The sequence below is a fragment of the Archocentrus centrarchus genome, chromosome 24 (assembly GCF_007364275.1).
Source record: "Archocentrus centrarchus isolate MPI-CPG fArcCen1 chromosome 24, fArcCen1, whole genome shotgun sequence".
NCBI lineage: Eukaryota > Metazoa > Chordata > Actinopteri > Cichliformes > Cichlidae > Archocentrus > Archocentrus centrarchus.
The window spans coordinates 13,702,592-13,724,305 of record NC_044369.1 but is presented as its reverse complement, the minus strand read 5'-3'; the positions used below and the strand labels follow the sequence as shown (position 1 = coordinate 13,724,305).

The 21,714-nt window shown below is 38.5% G+C and overlaps 1 protein-coding gene across 1 annotated transcript in view; it reads right to left on the bottom strand.

Moving 5' to 3' along the window:
- otofa (otoferlin a) overlaps window positions 1–20,574 on the bottom strand; it is a 62,007-nt gene extending 41,433 nt beyond the window's left edge. Inside the window, exons 1-3 of the mRNA XM_030721199.1 lie at window positions 20,490–20,574; window positions 11,092–11,191; window positions 5,804–6,003 (exon numbers count right to left, since the gene is read on the bottom strand). Of these exons, the coding sequence (XP_030577059.1) occupies window positions 5,804–6,003; window positions 11,092–11,191; window positions 20,490–20,536 (347 nt within the window). The 5' untranslated portion in view covers window positions 20,537–20,574. The remainder of the gene's footprint in view (window positions 1–5,803; window positions 6,004–11,091; window positions 11,192–20,489) is intronic.
- Window positions 20,575–21,714: the final 1,140 nt, after the last annotated feature.

The following is a 21,714-nucleotide window of genomic DNA, read 5'->3' as shown; positions in this document are numbered from 1 at the left end:
ATTTGCAACTTTCTTGCCTGATACGGGGTTAAGGACTGATAAGTAACAAAGCAGCCTCTGGATTTTTACAGCACTCATCACTAATCTTTAAAAAGAGTGTGACTTTGGAAAACCTTATCTGTGATTGCAGTGTTGCGGCAACGTTCTCATTCACTGATCTGAAGGATTTGCTGACAAGAGTTTAGTGTGGATTTGCAAGACTGTACAGTAAATCTGCAAGAGTGTACAATAAATGAGTATTATGATGTGTGTGTCAGAACACTGCATCCGACTGTTTTAAATGTCTAAAATAAGTTGGAAATCTAATGCCATTTTGAGGTTAAAAAAACAGAACAGAAAAGGTCTGGCTATGCGCCAACACAGGTGTTTTAAATGGCTATGATTACAAGAAAAATATTTTACATTTTTATATATAATATATATAATATAATGCGTGTGTGTGTGTCTCTCTTATATTGCACTTTTGATTCAGATTTTTGTCAGATTGCGGGTCCGTTTGAATATGTCCATAGGAGTTTTATTCCTGTTATGCTGTCATCATTTGAATTTCTCTTAGAGCTCAAAACTTATTATGAGTCATATGAAAGGTTCTCTTTAAAGCAGGATTCAGAAATGGCAATTGTTGGGAAAATGCTATTACAAATAGAACCACAGGCATTTCAATCTGTCTGCCTCTTTACTTGGTCAAAGACTGATATAATATGATGAAACTTCTTGCTTCTGTATTGTTTTCCCTTTGTAATATTTCCCTTGTTCATTCACTTTCCTACTTAAATCCCCATTTCATTAATGGAGGTAGTCACTTCATATTACTGAAAACAGAAGGGTCACCCTCTGTGTCCATGTATGGCTAATTGAAACAACAAAAAAGTAAACAGTCCTGACAGTGTTATATTCAGTTAGATTAGCTAAGTGCCTCAGTGCTCTAGGGATCTCCTGACTTATGCCAGCCATTTATGTTGTGATGGAGCATAGCCGCAGAAAAAATAACTTCATCTACTTGTAGGTGTTGCCTAAATTTATTCTGTGCTCTGATTAAATGATACAGATTGTTCCACTCTTTTTAAATAATATTTTTTTTAAATGGATCAAAATTGACTAGAATGCAGTGTGAAGGTTATGTAAGTTTTTTTTTCATAAAGAAAATTGATCCTGAATAACTTAGGGAATCAATAAAGGCTCAGATCTATAAGTAGAAATAATGATGGCCTTTGTATTAATAGAGCATCCATCCATCATTGTGCAATACAAGAACAGAAAGCGTAGTGGGTAAGCTGTACCAGTGTAACTGCAATGAGATGAGAATGAGGGGGACGACTGTCAGGGTAGTTACTTTACACACAAGCAGGCTTTACAAAATGCCTGATCAATCAACAAGAGTGGAAAGACTTACACCAGTAGACATTTTCAGTACCTATACAAATTAAAAAAAGGCAGAATAAGATTACTATATGTATGCAGAAGGCTGCATACATATTAGCACACATATCTGTTCTAATGAATGTTTCCAGAGGGAGTAAGTGGTGCTGTGAACAGATCCACTGAGACAAAGACCAGTGAGATAGAAATTCAAACAACACTGGTACCAATGCACAGTATGAGGATAGCTCACAACTGTGTGACAACATTGCGGTCTTTAAGGATGCTGCAGTTTACACTGTTGAAAAAAAAATCAATTAGACAAAATAATAGTTTTTTAAAAAATCATGTAAATTGATGCTTGTTTGAGCGAGTGATCTTTTTCAGCAGTAGCAATGGAGACTGGAGGGTGATGTTATCCAAATAGTTCATGCATATTCAAATTGCCTGAATAAACGTAATGAATATTTACAGCTATTTGTTTCTGTGGAGCAATGCAGATTAATCCATGACTTGTTTCAACATAAAAAAAAAATGCTCTGTTAGCCCTTTGCTGGTCTTGTATTTCCAGTGTTTCATGCCTGCAGATCTCAGGGCACCAAATGCTACTGTTTTGTTAAAGCCACTGGTGTCTCCAAATTACACACAAAGTGTCTTTTGGCATCTGTGCCACATGCACTGGGTTTGAGCAACAATCAGACTGGTCTCTTATTCCCAGTTTTCACATATGGACGTATGTCAAGGACTCATGTTGTCACATTTAAATGCACTGGGTCATTTCTCAGACTTAGAAAGCTTATTTTAACCCAAATCACAATCTTTTACTTGCCCTAACCAAGCAGTGCATAAACTTAACTGAATACTCTTCGGTGCCTTAACCGAGCCAAGTAGTTTTTGGTACCTAAAGCGAAACTAAAAAGCAAGACAAAGCAAAACAAATTAAAAAACACAAAGTTCCCAAACACAAAGTGATCCACAGCATCTTAACAAACTTACTTCACCCCTTAAGCCACCCAAAGTGCAATTTGTAGCTCTTTTATTAATCACGAGGCATACAATAATACAGTGGCCCTTAGTCGAGGCACAGCTAACAAAGGAAACCTTGTGCAGCTGGAGACAGCTGGAGAATCAAATCCATTCTAAAATCTGCTATGCTTCTTCTGCCTGCATTGAACAGCAGATTTGCTTCAACAGAACTAAAAGAAGTTGATTTATCTATTAGTAATAAGAAAACCCCTGCAAAGCTGACTTATTGTGGTGTTGGAGATAACATGCAGCACTTTATGGGTGGTGCCATAAATCATCCTGCAGAGATTTTGCGGAGAGAAGGGAGAGATGGTAGCAATACCAACTCTGGCTGCAATTTCCTTCATTTAAGGGGATGAGGAGAAAGTGTTATACCTTCGTTAGCCGTGCAGAAGTGCTGTAAAGACAGAAAAATGAAATTCAATCCCCGACGATCACAAACTCTCGTGTAAGAGGGACTCATGACCTTTAGGCTGCAGCTGATATAACAGAAATAGGCAGAAGTGGGTGGAGCTCCATGTAGGATCAGGTTTGTTCAGAACAGAAAATCACACAACTGCCTTTCAAATCTTACTCTTGTTAGTTTTACATTCAAAGTCCCAGAGTAGCAGCAGCCAATAAAAATCATTTTAAGTTCTGAAATTAATTGTTACCTGGAAAGGATAACTCTCCACTGCTGAATAATTACTGAGGTGGCTTAGATGTGAAATATTTGGCCTAAAAATGACTTGAAATTGACAAACAAAGAACCACAAACTTAAAAAAAAACTCAGCATCATACTTTAAGATATACCTTAAAGCTTAAAGTAACTGCTTATGACATTTTCCATCTCCTCTTCCTAATCCTCCTCTGCCCTCCAGGAATGAGAAGCTCATTTCAGGTTATCATCTTCTGCACATCCACACTCCATTACCGCAGTAAGGACAGTTAACAGTGGCTGTGGAGCATTAGAATTCAAGACACAATGGAATATCTTTGGGAATTTTAATTCTGAAAACATCTCAACCATAGAGAAACTCAGGAGCCGGTAATTCAGGAACTAATAGGTTTGAATGAGAAGTGGCAAGGCTATTAAAAATCCTTCTACAATCCTGCCACACTGTTTTGTGGCAGATTAGAGCTGGAGTTTTTGTCTAGGCTTTCTCAGGAATTCATTCACCTTTTCTCTCTCCAAGACAAAAAGCCTTTCGACACCTCTTTACACGAGGTCTGACTGACAACTTGTGGCTACCTCAGCAACACAACAACAGGGCCTGTTCACCTGAAGAAAGGAGCAGAAAGCATGTGTAGCATGATTAAAAATTTGTCAAACATTATGTTGATTAGAAATATCAAATTTGATAACAAATTTCTTCCCGTTTTCACTGAACCGTTTTACATAATTTTTCTACAGCAGTACTTTCTTTTCTATTTTCCGGGCAAAATCCAAATTTTGTAACTCTTATATAACACTCATGGGATGCCCTATAGCTTAGATTATTCAACTCCTCCTATTTTCCACAGACTGAAAAAACTGTTTTCAAGCAATTTAGCACCATAAGGCAGTGTAAATGTGGGTGCTCAGCGTTAAGAAACAAATGCTTGAGAACAGGAAGCCACACTCAAACGTTTATCCACACCCATTCAACATGCAGCACAATGATGGGTTAAGGGGTTTGGCTGTGCAGATAGTTTCCGTGGAAATCAATACAACCCACAGATCATTTCACATGCTATTCAGCAAAAACACAAGAGGACCGCAGAGGAAGACTAACACCAACAAAAAAAAAGCCTTTGCAGAACAGGAGTTTGGAGCTTTCCATACTAATTCTATCTGATGTAGTATGGCCTGGAGTTACTTTTCTAATAGGGATCGATATTGTTAAGATTTCACTGTTACCGATGCCATTATTGATTCTGCTTCTACAGTAGGTCAGGATCTTTATTTCCTTACTGATTCCTGACCCATTTTTCTCACAATGCACACATTTCTGGCACAATCAAAACTGTTTTATTTACCTGAGCCAAATTAGAATAAAAAAAACAAAAAAAAAACCAGCTTGTGCGTGTATGTGTTTGTCAGGTGTGCAAAAGGTTTTCAGGATAAAACATGGCAGCATAGACGAAATGAACTGGAAACACTTGTATCCATATGGATCCTGTGGGCTGGGCAGTACAGTATGGAAAGAACCCAACATGAGCCAGTTTTCTATTCACATAAATACTCTGTTAGTTTTATACAACATTATAACATTCAAAATCATCATGCTCATAAATGTTTCTGTACTGTATAGTACACGCTGCACTCTACTCGTGCCTAATCAGTGAAATCAAAAATTTCTTGTCTTGTGTGACAAAATCATTTTGCCTTCAGATTTTTTTTCTGTTATCAGACAGTGAAGAGGCAGACAGGAAATGAGAAAATGGGGAATTACATACACCACCAGTATGTGATGGTAGTTTAACAAGGGTTATTGCATTTATGTCAGAGGGACTGGAATAAAAACATTCTCTAGTTACCATGTTTTGCATAACATACTGCATTACCGTTTCTCGCCTACTTTATCAGACACTGCACAACTTCTTTAAGAGCTGCAAAGCTTTGCTCTATGTCAAATATGCAAAAGAACTTGTACCTCTTCCACCCTGGAGGTTCCTGGACAGAGACTCAGCTTTTTATGTTCAAAACGCTGCCTAGCACTGCTGAGACTAAAAAATATGCAACAGTTGTTCTTCACTGCTGTGGCATTAAATTGAGAGGAGCTGACGTATTCATAGTTTCAGATAATATCAATGTCAGCAACACATTGTTATAAAAAGCTCTTAAAATTTGTTTTCATATCCTAGTTGGGCTTGGTGTTTGCTGTATGTTTAAAGTCTCCCAAGTGTCTCTTCTACATAGAGCCAGTGGTTGTTCATTTTGGCCTTACAGTTAGGTAACTGGCCTAAGGGGTAAAGATGCAATTGTGCCTTGACTGCTTTGCTTATTTCATTTTCAACTTTGCATAAGCAATAACAATAGTCAGGTCTACACCACTGATGATCAGTTGATCAGATATGACAGCTGGTTTGCGGAACGATAAAATCTAATCAAAACTTGGGAAGCGGAATCATACTGGGCCTTCATTAAAAACAGACTTCCTGTGTATTTCTCTCCATAATCATAACAGATGTTACATGGACTGGACAGGTGAGGCCTCATAAATGTGTCAACGCTGCATCCATCTGTTAAACTGAGTGTATTTCATGTATTCCTCACCCATGTGTGAGCCAGTAGTGCTGTTACTAGAACTGGCTTCTTAAAAACTGAAGCATGTAATTAAAACAATACATCTTGTTTGCGATTGCGGAGCCAACATGATGATGAAGGCAAATCAAAAGTAGGTCATCTGTAATGTGGTATGGTCTTATGGACATATTCTTTTATGCTCGACTTACTTTCTGAACGTTGGTATGGACCCGTGTAAAGATCGTCCAGGGGGCGTCCCTGACCCGTGGCTTTGCCCTGACAGCAAGCTGTCTGTTTCAAAGGCGAATGTCCCATCACGGTCATCAGGAACATCCAGGAAGTCCCCATCACTCCACACACCCACTATGCCATCCATCGGCTGGTATCTGATCTCTATGGTAACGCTGGTCTGGAAATGAATAGAAAATGAATGAAAGTGAGCTTATGTGAACAGATGTTATGAAGCTTCAAAGCATTTGGATAACTTCAAATGTCTCCAAGCACTTATGTGGCCAGTTATTTTGAAGTATTATCCAAGTCTTATATTATCTTGGGTTTAAATGGACATGGACATAAAATCCTGTATCTACCACCAGTCAAATCTGACAAAAACAAACAAAAATAAGACTTAAAATGTTTGTTGAGCTTTCCCCAAAAGAAAGTTTTAAAAAGTTTTTTTTTTTCTCATGGAAGTTAAACTTTCTTTATTTATGCTGTTTTTTCTCTTTAATAACATGCACCAAAATATTTTGAGTTATGAAACTTCATTTCCTAAGGAAATCTCAGCCTTCCCTCAGCTGTTCTAGGGACTGAATTATCCCTTCATCAAAATCAGATGCAATGACTTGTGGTATCTCTAATTGACAAACACAGTCAAAGCTTATTGTGCCCTCGATACCTTGATACATATATAATTTTTATTTGTTAAAATAGCAGTGTGGTACAGTATGATGACTGTCATACTCATATAGCCATCAAGATCATTTCACTGTATGCTGATAAAGCTTGAGGAACTTGCCTAGGCATCTTATGTACAGATGCTATAAAATTATTTTAATCTTTTGGCACAGGAAGAATGCCTATCAACTATTAGATTGATTATAAAACTTAAGTTGGTATTTATAGGTTCACAAGACCACCATGTTAGCTTAAGATGTGTGCTAAACACAAACAACCTCCAGGCCTGAAAAATTAACCCCAAAGTGCAGAAAGCTCCCATTCATGGCCACTTGAACAAATGTGAGCAAATCCCCTTAGACACCTGCATTTAAATGCACAACTTTGGAGAAGAAACCCTCTTTACAACCTGGTACAAAAAAACAGACTTAGTCCATATAGCAAATTAAATTAATGAATTTAAACTGCAGTAGGACTCATTATTAGGTGAGTGACAGCTTTGACTGACAGGGCGTGCTGACTACGCTGCTTGCTGTCTGCTTGTCTGCACCTCAATGGGTAACATCACGGTGTCTATATCCAATTTTTAATTACAATCTGGCTAAGGCTACCGTCACACTAGGGGTGGTTGGAGGCTACTGTGCAACCTTTAACATGGTCACTTCAAAAACTGGGACCAAGTTTGAGACCACTTGTAGTCAGGTACTGTTTTCAAACCAAATTTAGTGCCCAAGATAGCGATAAAACAGGGATAAACCAGCAATAAGACAGGAATAAGCTGGAGTGCATTGATTTTTGATTAAATTGGGTCAAGTTGGCACTTACATGTAATCTGTTTGCAATAATACTGTGATTAACTGTCTCAAATCTGTTGCCGTCTGCATCAGATGTGCAGTGCTGACTTGCCAGCATCAACACATCAGACATGACTTTCTCAGCCACAGACTGGGCCATATCTAAATGGAGCAAACTTATACATTTATTAACAAACACTCACCTCTAAATGCTTGGAGTGAGGACTGAGAAAAGAGCAACAGGACAGAGCCAGCTTTGAGCCATCCACCTGTGCCAGGTATGCACTCATTCTGATAACATCTTCCCCTCTAATTCCAAATAAACACTCCCAACAGCAATTATTGCACACATATTCGGTGCAAAATAATGCATGCTTTTTGATGTTAAATTTAGACGAATTTACAATAAATTGCCTGCCACAAAGCTTAATAACTCAGGTTTGTGTGTATTTTAGCAAAAAATAAATTCTGTGCAATCACTTGCCACTCACCGTTTTTTTCCTGATCACAAGAAAAAAATGGTCTCTCTAGCGAGACTAAGGACTAAACATCAGGAAGTTAGTGTAAATCAGTGCTTTACTGATTATTGCTGAGTCAGTTCTGTGTTTTGGTTCATATTATCTGTTTGATGTACAGCACATGGCATTGTTATCATTGGCTTTAGACTTGGGCGTGTTGGCAAATTGGGCTCATCTCTGTTTTGGGTGTGTGAACAGTTCATATTCAGGAAAATTATTATTTATGTTAAAATGTTTTTTTTTTTTTTTCCTTTTAGCTGCTTAACTTCAACATGTGAATTTGTTTTAGTTCCTCTTGTATTCCAACCTTTACCAGCTGCCTCATCCTGCATTGGGTCCACTATACAAGAGAATCTTAACATATTACAAACACCACACCCAAAGCTAAACTGAGCTTGCCGTCAAAGAGTCCACTGAAATAAAAAAAAAAATAGACAGCACAATAAATACGTAGTCTTGGCATGTCTATATCAGCCCATTTAATTGTGTAGAAAAAGCTGTTGGCAGTGACAACAAACTTGGCAGGACAATAAATGATCCCCTCTCCTTGGTATTTGTTGGGGGAATTCAGACTGACACTAACTGCTTGTTTAATCCAGGCCAGAAACATGGGTGACACTTTAGCGTGTCTTTGGTGCCTTCTGGGGAGTCTTGTTTGGACAAGCATTAGCCTCCTGACAACAACCTGATCTTTTTTACAGAACAGCCAATTTATTCCACTGACAAAGATTGATGAGTAAAAAATATACATGGGGCTCTTGGTTCCTTTCTCCTCCATCTCTCTCCGTGTCGCTAGCTCTTCCTTACATCCTCACAAGGCAATAGCTGTGGTCCACGAGGAGTTCGATTTGTTTCTATGGCAACCACACCAGTGCAGGGTTGTGAGTAAAAGTGTTGCTCTCAGGTTATGTCTGGTTTAGTTTTACCAGTTTCTTGCTACAGGGATCCACAATGATGAAATTCCTCTGCCTTTGTGTGTAGTTTTGAAGCGTGTTCACGAGAAGCGACTTGCACATATGTCTCTGTATATGTGCACCAATGCGTGCATGTGTGCAAACCCTGAAGCACTCCCCATGCTGCGTGTCATCATCTCAGAAGCATCACATCAGCGCTCCCATTTCCAGTAACACTATACTGCACCCCGGGGTGGTTTGGAAGCTCATATGGTTGGGTTCTCTCTCACAATTGTGCTGCCCTCATTTCCATATACACATTCACTCTTACATTATACATTCACTGCCAAATCATCCTCACACTCATCCTCTCCACTGAGCTGCCCTCGCTCGAGCTGTTCTAAATGACAATTTCTAATCAATAGTTAATAATATCTGGATTCAAGCATGCTGATGTTGCTATGAGACAGTTGTATTTCCATCAGATCCTTGTTGGTGTGAGGGTCATTAATTCTTGTGCCTTTATTGGCCAAATGATGACTGTTACATCTGCTATTGCCAGCGCTGCAGGTTGAATGCAAGACTGATTTCTCCATTTAATGATCCCTTATTTGCTTGTGAATGCCTTTTGGTGGCTAATACGATCCATTTCAATTCTATTAATGTAAGGTAAGTCTCAGTTTTAACCTCCACTTTAAGTAGAATGAAGAAATGAAAAATCCTCTCTCTCCTGTCTGTCTTTATCAGGTTCTTTCAGATACCTAACTAAAGGTATATGATGTATCCATGAAATAAAAATATGTTTTTTTGTGGCTATATTTGAGATGTTTTATGCATTATTGCCCTCAAACTCATCTTGATATATCTGGTGTCTTTGGACACTTTGGAGTCTCTGCTTGGATTTAAAATGCAGGTATTTGAAACTTTGCAGCACAAGTTGCTGACATATTCAGTTAGGCTAAAGATGGAGCCTATCCTAGCAGTTACTGCCTGCCTTATTTAACTTTTTGGTCATTTAGGAGAACCAAAACAATATGTAAACTTATTAGTGACTTATGATCAGTTCATAAAGGTGTTCTCTTTAGTTGCAAAATGCTACACTTTCATCAACAGACTTTGCCGTTTGTTGTTTGTTGGGTAGCATCTTTGGCTTTTTGTTGCTTGCTGCAGCTGAAAAAGATGCCACTCTGATTTTCACTTTTTGTATCTGACCTCAAACAAAAACATAAGAAAACATATCAAATTTTTAAATTGAGAAATTGTACCATTTTGAGAAAAGGTCATTTTAAATTTGATGGCAATATGTCTCAAAAAAGTTGGGACAGGGCCATGTTTACTAATGTGTGGCATCCTCTCTTCTTTTAACAACAGTCTGTAAACATCTGGGAGTGGAGGAGAGCAGCTGCTGGACTTTTAGGAGAGGAATTTTGTCCCATTCTTGTCCGATAAAGGAGTCCTGCTGTTCAGCAGTCCATCAGTTCCATAGACACTGACCCCATACTATCCGGAATGAAGGGTTTTGAAATGACAGCTGATAAAAAGCCAGATGGTGACTCTCCTCTTTAGTCCAGACCATTTTTTCCAAAAAGAATTTTATATTTCAATTAATATGACCACGGTGCTGTTTTCCACTTTCCCTCAGTTCATTTTAAGCCTAGAACACTAATGATGATTTTCACCCACGTGAAAATGAGATTTATAGTGTCACAGAACTCATGTTAGTTGTTTGTTGTGTTACAGACAGTGATTTCTGCAAGTGTTCCTGAGCCCATGCAGTGATTTCCATGACAGAATCGTGTCTGTTTTTAATGCAGTGCTGCCAAAAGGCCTGAAGATCACAAATATCCAATATTAATTTTTGGCCTTGTCCCTAGAGCACAGACATTTCTCCAGATGATGAAATATTCAGTCTTCAGAATTTCAGCAATTGTTCCACATTTGCAGATGCAGGGCGTTTTTTTTTGTTCAGATTGGTAAACCTCTGCCCATCTTCTGAGAAACTCTGCCTCTTTAAGATACTCTTTGTATACTAAATCATGTTACTGACCTGATGCCAATTAACCTAATTAGTTACAAAATTTTCTCCAGCTGTTTCTTTTTGATACCACTTACTTTCTAGCCTTTTGTTGCCCTGTCCCACCTTTTTTTGAGACATGTTGTGGCCATCAACTTCAAAATGAGCTAATATTTTGCTGAAAAGTATACATTTTCTCAGTTTAAACATTTGATATGTTCTATTGTGAAAAAAATAACATAAATTTAATTAGAGCTATTAAAAATCTAACATTAAATGTTTCAAATCAGAGATGGTGCAGGAATATGATTAGGCTTTCTAAAAATTTTGACCTGCTCACACTGTGTTTTGTCTGTAGATTGCTCTAGTGTGAGAGTTTACCTTTATCGATATGTTGTTATCATCAATGAGTGTGTCAGTCAGCTCTAGATGTCCCTCTTCAGCCACCTTCTGAAGTACCATACAGAAAGTCCCAACGAGTCTGCAGGAAAAACCAACAAAGAGTAAACAGAAGGTAATAGAATCAGTCGTGGCATTGTCTCATTTCTTTTTAGTTCCTCCTCTGCTGCCCATCTGTTTATCTCTGTGTTATATGCTTGAAAGGAGAGCTCGGTACACTGCAGTTTATGAAAACACATGCCAATACACATTAGTTGTTAAATGCCACTTTTTAAGGAATGCTTTTCTTATTTTAGCTGCAGTCTAGAGTTGAACACATTTTGGACATTATAAAAATAAAAATATGACAAAGGCAACCCTGAATTAAAAAAAAAAAAGGGTTTGCAAATCATGTACGCTTTTTAATTGCATCTCAGCTTTTTTTGGGTGTGAGCAGCAGCAAACTGAGCGGTCTTGGTCACTGCAGGTGTAAATCTAATTTGGTACATGTCACTTTGGCACTCTTTCTACTTCTGTCACTACCTCTGTCACCCACTCACTCTACCATATGCTACATCTCATATGAAGGCAGAAGAAGCAATACACACACACACACACACACACACACACACACACACACACACACACACACACACACACACACACACACACACACACACACACACACACACACACACACACACAAAAACTGCTGTGACAGGTAATTATCATAGTAGATAGGGAAAGGGAACTAAATTTTGCTGCCCAATTTAAATACACATGAAATACTCAACATTAATAGCAAACATTTAACAGAAAAATTTCCACGTTGGTCAAAACTACTGAGCAAATTACACATCTAAACTGAGGTTTTTGGTGAGTTTTCACTTTTAAAATTCAAATAGCCAAGGCTGCTTTTTTAGGCTTTGTTCATGTTGTGCTGGATGCCTACAGTATTAATGTTTTAGTTCAAGATTCCAAATACAGTCCATATAATGCTGCTAAAACACACTGTTGTAGCCAAGACTGACATTAAATATGGATTTTTGCTTTAAAGACACTACAAATTGTGGATAATCATGAAAAAAGTGGATGCTTCACACCCATCTTCAACCTAGCAGCAAATAAGATTTACAGTCAGCACATTTTCAGGCACCAGAGATTAATGACGCCAATTCAGTAGCTGACCAAACGTGAAATATGGTCTCATTTCACTTTCTCTTCCAGAGTTATGGCATTTAATAATATCCATGAAAGTGTGACATCACAGTGAAGTCTATTGTTGATATTTTGGAAATGAAATATGTTATCTTTTACCCTATCAGACATTAGTGTGGTAATTTGTAAATTTGTGCTTTGTGAGGTCACCGTCAAACCAGTTCATCCATCAACATAATGCTTTCAGGCAAGAATCGAATTTTATATTATGGAAAGTTCTGAAAACATTTCATCCAGAAATGCTTGAAGAATTACAACATAATGTTACCTCCTGACTGTTGCATACTTTAGATCATAAGATGGATTTCTTTGCTGCCCAAGGATACCTCATAGAATGTAACAGTGGGTAGAAACCCTGTACAGTCCCCATTCAGGTGGTCAATTAGAGCTGCTGAATAATTTAAAAAGTTTCCCTCATAACAGCGTGCTGTTTGCAGAGCAGTCAGTCACACGTAAAGAATGTGCTGAAGTCCACACTGAGCCCAACCATATGGCATTTCTGCCATGTACAGTGATGACAACTCTCTCCACACATACATAAACACATACAGTACCTCAGATAACTTGTGGACTGAAAATAAAGCTGCATCTTATATTTCCACTGCATATGTGACACGCAGGGTAATAAATATTCAAACAAAGCATCAAAAGGAAGGAAACACAGACACACAAACAGCAGCCTGGATATGAGCCCGTAGGGAGATATAATATCATAAAGCAAAGGCGTGGAAACAATAGTTAACCACTTGCCACGCTTGCACACACACGCACACACGCGCGCGCACACACACACACACACACACACACGTCAAGGAAATCTGCAGGGATCTCAGCCAACAATGTGAACTTCCCAACAGGACGACTGAAACTGACAGACAGAAGAGAGTGAATAAGTGCAGTGCACACAAACACACATGTACACAAGGATGCCTGCAAGTCAGTGTAAAAAAAAACGAAAAACCAATCCTATCTCATTAAATGAATAAGCAACAACAAAGGCAGCACATGGCTTCTTGTCAGTGAGCAAATAAATAGAAAGCGCTGTTTTGAACCTCCTATTATTCTTTCCCTTTCCTTAAATTAGTCTCTCTTTCTTTACCTCCTGTTTTTTACTTTGTTTTCCCTCCGGAGCCAGTGGTGATGAATTCAAACTACGGTAGAAAGTGAGGCTACATTTGTCAGCAGAGCTTCAAAACTTAATAATGAGGTAAATTCAGGCTTCCAGAACTCGACTTTTCTTTGAATCGCAGGTTTAAAAAAAGTATGTGCTTCCCCTCAGGCGTTGGCAGGTGCTGTCTTTGTGAAAGTGAATGTCTGCCAGGCTCCCCAGTGCATAACTCCATGCTCAACTCTACAGGCCTGGCATGACTAAAGAAAAACGTCTGTATGGATATAGATGGCTTTGTGCAGAAAACTTTTTTTCTTTGAAGATGAATAGAAACTTCTGCACCTCTGTGAAATACCATTAATAACCCACTGCATTGTTTCCTTTACCAGAAAAGGGTGATCAATATATCCAGTGCTACTTAAATGGTCTGTCATTTCCTTTCAACCCTTGGAACATGTGTACAAGTGCTGAATAATTGAACTGAGCAAGGCCTATCATGTTCTGGCTCACTATTTTAGCACTTCAAAGGCGGCATTTATTATTGATTGAAGTTTTGCAAACAGTTTACTTTCATCTGCTTCATAATTCAGCTCCCTTCCCTTTCAATTTGTATAAAATTTTCTCCTCTTACCTAAAGCAAGGTGTGACTATGGCCAAAATTCTGGCTCAGGTGTCCTTGAGAAGCAGTGAGCTTCAACTTTGAAATGTAAAATATTTTTTCCAAGTCAAACAAAAGTATTCACAAGGATGCTCTAATCCACCGCAGCTCCAGGTAGAGCTGGAGGACAGTATGAAATGAAACTGTTACAGCTGACAGGCATGTGTGATTTGTCCCTCATGAGCCACTGGATAATCTCTGCCAAGCACTCTGCTCCCACTAGTATGAATATAAGAAGATTCACTGAACACATCACTGGATTGTTCAAAGATAAATATCTATTGATTCATGGGGATGCAATCAATACACTATGTCTCCTTTTCACATATGCAGAAGAGCATAATAGAATTTTTTAACCGCAAATGATATAAAAGCTATTAAGTCTTGCTTTATTGCCCATCAGCATGTCATGACAATGTGAGTGGGGCTTAGTTCCCCTTACTGCTGTGATGATTTTGTGCAGAGTGCTCTTACAGCTTCATAACAGACACATTCCATTGCAGGACAAAGCAAAGACTTATATGTAAATGTATTTGTTTTGATTGTTGGTTGATTTAAAATGATTCAAAAGTAGAGAGAAGAGACACCATTACAGGTTTAAAGATAATTTTGTGGTGGGGACAAAATTCCCTATTATGGTGAACAATTTACATGTTGCTTTAGTGATATTAATTATAATCCAGTCAGGTTTATGGAAAGTTATATGAAGTTGCTTATAGATAAAATAATTGGACAGGAATGCATATTTTCTGGCTAATGCATTCATACACACACAATCACACACCTGTTCTGAGTTAGATTTTTGCTGCAGAGCCTTACTGCACAACGTTGTGTTGCACTGCAGCAAAAGGAAAAGCTAAGCCAGGCTTAACTGCTTTGCTGGTGAACCAGACACCCCTCACTTCAGTCAGGTGAATTAAGAGAACTACACTGCTAAAGACTACTGAAGACTAGCAGGACTGATAAGATTTAAAGCCAGGGACATAAACCTCCAAAGGAGAAACACTTGAGCTCTGATCATATTTTAAATGATGAACAGACTTTTACTTGGAAATAACTCTAATATGTGATTTTGATTCTGGATGTTCATATTGCATAAGATGATCTGAATCAAAACACATACTTGATTTAGGCCTCAGTCACATAGGCCAAGGGAAAATGTGTATTCCCTGACTAGTTGGAGAATAGTTGCTGGAGGTTGCTAGCTATCACTGGGTGAAATTGGTCACAAAGAGGGTGCTGCACCAAAAGCCTCATTGTGATTGCTTTGGTTGCTAGCAGACTGCATGAAAACAGCAACATGTCTACATACACTTACTAACCAACCACTGAGCAGCAGTGAAACCAGAAAAAGTGCAATGCAAACTGGAAACAGAAAATATTTGTCTTCAAAGTAAAAGTTAATCCTTACGGCTGACGTCAAGGCATTTCAACAGGCAGAGCTTTTACTTTGAAGGCCAATTGTCTCTGTTTCCAGTTTGTGTTGCATTCCTCAACCGTTTCACTACAGCTTAGCGAGTTGGGGTATAGTATTTTATCAGGAGGGAGCAGCTGAAAGTACGTAGTTAGTTTTCCTTTTTGTCTTGCTTTGGATTTTGCTTTCTTTTCATTTGACTGTCTTCACCTGTGTCTTGTTCCTCACTTGTGTCTAATCCCAGGTAGTCCTACCTGTATATGTACTCCTGTCTTCCTATTGTCTTTTGTAAAGATGTGTTAGGTTCATGAATTTGGTCCCTTAAGTTATTCCTTGTGCTTCTGGATTACTGTTTGTTCAACTTTTTGCATTTCTGTTTATCGCTGGTATTAAAGGCTTGTTTTTTATCGTTAAGTCTGTCTCATGCATCCTACATTTGGGTTCGCTCTCACTCCTACACTCTACACATTGTGACACCATTTACGTGGCCTCAGGTTCAGAACACTGAATATGCTATCATATAACCTCATGTCACTGTTCACTGCTCAATAACTCCCACACAGCGTACCTCATGATGGGCAGAATATGAAAGCAAATCTCTAAGACACATGAGAAAACAAATAAAACACGGTCTATATGTCATTACAGCAAAGAGGCCATTGCACATCACTGCCCTTTCTTTGTGTTTTAGTAATGTGATCACATTTGTGGTGGCAGGGTGTAACACACTGGCCCTGAAGTGTGTTGGTACAAACAGTGATGAAGTAGATCAAATACCCTGGTAATTAAGTAGCCTGTGGACATGTGGAACAGGTGTGAGAACAACAAAAGCTGTGACTCACACTCAATTAATTACTTATTTAAATGTGTGTCAGGTTATGCATGTGTACTCATGTCTTGTAAGAGCGTATTCAATTCAATTCAGTTTTTCATTCATTTTTATTTATATAGCACCAAATCACAACAAGAAGTCACCTTAGGGCGATTTATATTGTAAGGTAAAGAGAAAACCCAAAACAAACCCCTATGAGGAAGCGCTTGGCAACAGTGGGACGAAAAAACTTCCTTTTAACAGGAAGAAACCTCTGGCTGAACCAGGCTCAGGGAGGAGCATATAAGAGCAGCCTGATTGTGGCTAAATGTACATTTTATTTTGCTTGTGCTCAACCATCTCCAAATGTGCTTGAGGTGTTATGAAAGAGTAAATGGATGAAAAGAATTCATTCATTCATAAAATTAGAAAAGCCATTTTTCCCCCCAGTGAAACACTGGCTATCATTTCATGTATGTTTTTGATTGATCTGGCAGTTGCTATGACAACATATAACTGTGAAAACAGTTGTCATTGCTTATATACCAATGATGCAGAAGTATTGTCCGGATGTCTAATTTTCAATTTATAGTTGGAAAAACACTGGGATAAATTTGAACTTTGTATGCAGCATTAAGAATGAGAATCTTCCTGTGGCATATACTGCAGTATTTCCGCTTTCAGGCCCCTCTTCTGTGGAACCAGCTCCTAGCTTGGATTCGGGAGACAGACACCCTCTCTGTTTTTAAGATTAGGCTTAAAACTTTCCTTTATGATAAAGCTTATAGTTAGGGCTGGATCAGGTGACTCTGAACCATCCCTTAGTTATGCTGCTATAGGCCTAGACTGCTGGGGGGTTCCCATAATGCGCTGTTTCTTTTCATTCACCTTATTTACTCTGTTTATACGTCACTCTGCATTTAATCATTAGTTATTATTAATCTCTGTCTCTCTTCCACAGCATGTCTTTTGTCCTGTCTCTCTCCCCTCAGCCCCAACCCGTCGCGGCAGATGACTGCCCCTCCCTGAGCCTGGTTCTGCCCGAGGTTTCTTTCTGTTAAAAGGGAGTTTTCCTTCCCACTGTCACCAAAGGCTTGATAGGGGGTCGTTTTGACTGTTGGGTTTTCTCTGTATTATTGTAGGGTCTTTAGCTACAATACAAAGCGCCTTGAGGCAACTGTTTGCTGTGATTTGGTGCTATATAAATAAAATTGAATTGAATTGAAGTATTTGTTATACGAAGCGAAGCATTTCACAGTAATCATTATATATGTCCAAACTTTGAACTATAACTATTCCTCCTTCATTTTTGTGACTAAGAATTTCATGTTGAAAAGTATTCTACATGCTTTATTTTGCAGTATTAGGAAATTCAGCTAGATATCATTCAGATACTGTCACTAGTTGTCTTTTGCAATGTGAAGTTTTTTATTAGTGTGTTCTCAAATATGGGACTTTGCAGGAGTGCTGGAGTTTTTTTGTTTTTTTTTTCATATTTTAACTAGCCAGTACTCAGATATTTTTTGATGTATCTGTCCCAAATCACACACATGGATTCATTTTGATGGTAATAAATGTTCAAACATTGTCTTGGATTTCAATGTGTGAAAAAAAAATGGACAAAGTGGGTCAAAGGACCATTTTTCAAAAAAATTATTTTGAAATGCATTTGATATATGAAGCTAAAATTTCACAGCACTCATTATATATGTTCAGACTTTGTACCATAAAGTTTTTATGCAAATCTGAAATGGTCAAGCAGAAAATGTTCTAAACATTTGTTGATTTGAGATGACCAATGTGAGGAAAAGAGGAAAGTATAAGGAGAGAGATTCTCTGGAGCTTGAAAAGAGGAGCAACTGGACTTCTTCCTGTTTCTTGAAGATGTTTCACCTCTCATCCAAAAGGCTTCTTCAATTCTCAAACCAAAAGGTGAGGAGACCCAGGTATTTAAACCCCAGTGGGCGTAGTCCCCTGGAGGTGGTTGTGACCCACTACTGTTCATGTGCATAATCACATGCGCCAAGGTATGAAAGGAGGCATGACTGTTAGATTGCACATCTTTGGTAATTAACATATAAAGTACAAACCATTTTGGATAGGAGGCTTTAGGTGAGTAGCTAGCTTGGTTAGCGAGGAATATTAGTTATTCACTGTGAATTTGAAAGCTAATTTTAGAGAGCAAAAATTACCAGAAAAACTGAATACCCAGCTGCTTAGATTGTCTTTTACCATCACCAAACACTGAATGAGCAAGGTTTAAATCTGACACTGCATTCCTAAGCTGTGGTGGCTTATCAATCACAAGGTAGCCACACTCTAAAGTAATTAATGTTCCCATGAGAAACTGGGACTGTTGTGGAGGGCAACACCAATACGCTTATGAAAAGATAAAATTAATGCTGAGCAGAAGTGAGTTTAGCCTATTGGTGCAGCCCTCTACAAAAATGAATTGCCCAGCCCTGCTCTAAAGCATACACATAATTCACAAAATGAAATCCATGCTGTATTGCAGAAGACTTCAAATAGTACCTGAGACCATAAACCCATTAGGAAAATATTTTATGTGATGCATTCCAGCAAAAACGTTCTTAAACTCACTGATCTTAAATTGTCATGTGTGCCTGTGAAAATCTGTTTATCTCTACTTCACTCTTCTACACAATGGCATAAAAATTTTTTGCTGACAGTTAAAATCTGCCTTGACATAGAACTGATCTAGCATCTGTCTGCACACCTGTCACCTGCATTTAGCTCTGTATTACGCACACTTACATGCAGCTAAATTCGTACCCAGCAGACATGATAAGGTTTCACAGATAAAATATTGAGGTGGCACTACACATAGCTACGCACACACACACGAATGTTTATGCACACAGAAACAAGTTAACATGAGTGTGCGGGGTGGGGGTTAATGTAATGTTTCCTCTGTCTGAACCATATTAGACACATCAATCAGTCCAATGTAACAAGTTGGGCAGCTGTAATAATTTGATTGGATTTGTTATGGACACAGGAGATGGACTGGCTTCTTGACACAACCAGCCCACCACTTTTCAGACTGGGACACAAAAATTACATAGTGCCATCCAAATGAACCAAAAAAAAAAAAAAGTTGGGGGAGGGCAAGAAAGAGGAAAAAATGAGGAGAGAAATGGAATTTACTTAATTAGCCAATTTCCACACATAGCCTTGCACAAATGATTATTACAATATGTCTTCGCAGGAAGCATAATAGTCACAACACATTAGGTGAGCAGTAGTATCTTCTGCTCCATTTCTGTCTATACAGGATGTATTCAGGTGCCCTGCATTTTGGCAGCTCTCAAAAGGCATCACACAGTCTGCACAGGTACGAGCATTGAGAGGTCAAATATATACCTGAAACCTAAAAAAATGCTAATGCACAAGGAATACAAGAGTAGTTACATGACCTAGTTACACAGCTAGATTGATGAAATAGGACGTGTTTTTTTGGACGTGTGAAATGGTGACAGAATAGTGGGTTGCAATGCCTTCTTTATAGACAAAACGTTATAAGTTATTAGTGTCATGCTGCACCTGTGATTCAGGTCAAATGAATCTTACAGTAATGTGTTTACTTGGATCCTGAGGTTAGGATTTGTCAGTTAAAAACATATTAGCTAGGACACACACACACACACACACACACACACACACACACACACACACACACACACACACACACACACACACACACACACACACACACACACAGGACACAAAAATGAACCATGTGTCTGAGTTGTGAATATTTGACTGTGTCTACAAATCACACCAGTTTTTTAAAACTCAAAGATTAAAGACAATGATACTCAAAATGAGATTCCAGTTGTATCATCAGTTACAGGATCCTGTGGGTTTTTTTATGATTGAGTGTTTGGAAAATGTGAAATGACAAATGTGCTCATTACTGTGACTCTAATGCTGTTTCATTACCTCTACCTGCTTTCTGGTGTGATGCTTATTCAGCCCTGACTATTGTTTGCAGTCTGTTACACATACAGTTAAGTCAATTTACTCCTGAGGATTTTAAGCGTTTCCTTCATTAGGTTAGGGACATGTGTCAGTCTGAGTTGGGCTGCAATAGAAAGGCAGGAAGGCAAATAATAGACAGTTTACTCTGAAATGCTGTCCGGGGTGCTTGGATTTGTATACAGCAGCATACCTGTTGGAGAAAACTTTGCTGTAATTGTACACTTGGATCTCTAGCATTTCGTTTCCATCCAGTCTGCTGGCAATGGGCCATCGAAATGTCTGAAAAAGAGACAGAACATGAAAGGTTAAAAAATGGTCAGGTTGCAGCTAATGGTTACATTCAGCATTAATTATTGGAATTATATCTTAATGCAATAGATTATATACACAGAAATAGTAGCAATTCCTGTTTTGTTCAGTGTGACACCATTAAATTGCTTGGTTTGCAGTAACATCACAGACTAAAAAATGGAGCCAAGGCAAAAACTGCAGTTCATCTAAAGGCTGCTTGAGGTTGCAAGTTAGTTCCTGTAGACTCCTATTTTTAAACTAAACAGCATTTATAAAAGCATGTTAACAGACAGGTACAGAGTTTTGGCCTCAAGGCATTGTTTCATTTCACCTATCATAGCAACTGTATGGCGGGTGGGTTTTTAACTCATCCATTTCGATACTTGCAAGACAGTTATGCTGACATTGTACACTGCAATCTGTAGCAGCTGCCTGCTAGGTCTCACATCTGCTCATTCTAGTACTGAACTGGACTTTTTGACAGGGCTTCTGCTGTTACATTTTGGAGCATTTTAATAGAACTGTCTGGTGAATACTATAATCTACTGTGAGGTACAAACATTCAAGAAATTTGCACTTCAGTTCTAGTGACTGAAATTGTATTTTAGAAGTCTGTCACTTAGCACTAAGTACTATGTGTCAGCCACATTCAGTTATGTGAAAAAGAAAGTTTTCACAGGAGTCTACACAGTCCTGCGAAAACTAAGTACACCCTGTTTCCATGGGAATCAGGGTGGTAAGAAGCAGCCACGTGCTGCTAATCAAATGTACTTGATTAACTGATAATCTGTAGGTGTGATCACCTCAATAAAAGCATGGTCAGATAGTGCAATGCTCAGAGTAAACTGCAAAATCCAACAGTTACATCTCAGGCTCTACAGGCCCCAGTGAGAATGTTAAATGTTAATGTTCATGACAGTACAGTTAGAAAAAGACTAACAAACTGTTGCTGAGAAAAAAAAAGAACATAGTAGGACGACTTAGGTTTGCAAAGTTGCGCCTGAACAAACCACAAGACTTTTGGAACAAAGTACTATGGACAGATGAGACCAAAGTAGAGATGTTTGGCCATAATGCACAGTACCACGCTTGTCAAAAACCAAACACAGCATATCAGCACAAGC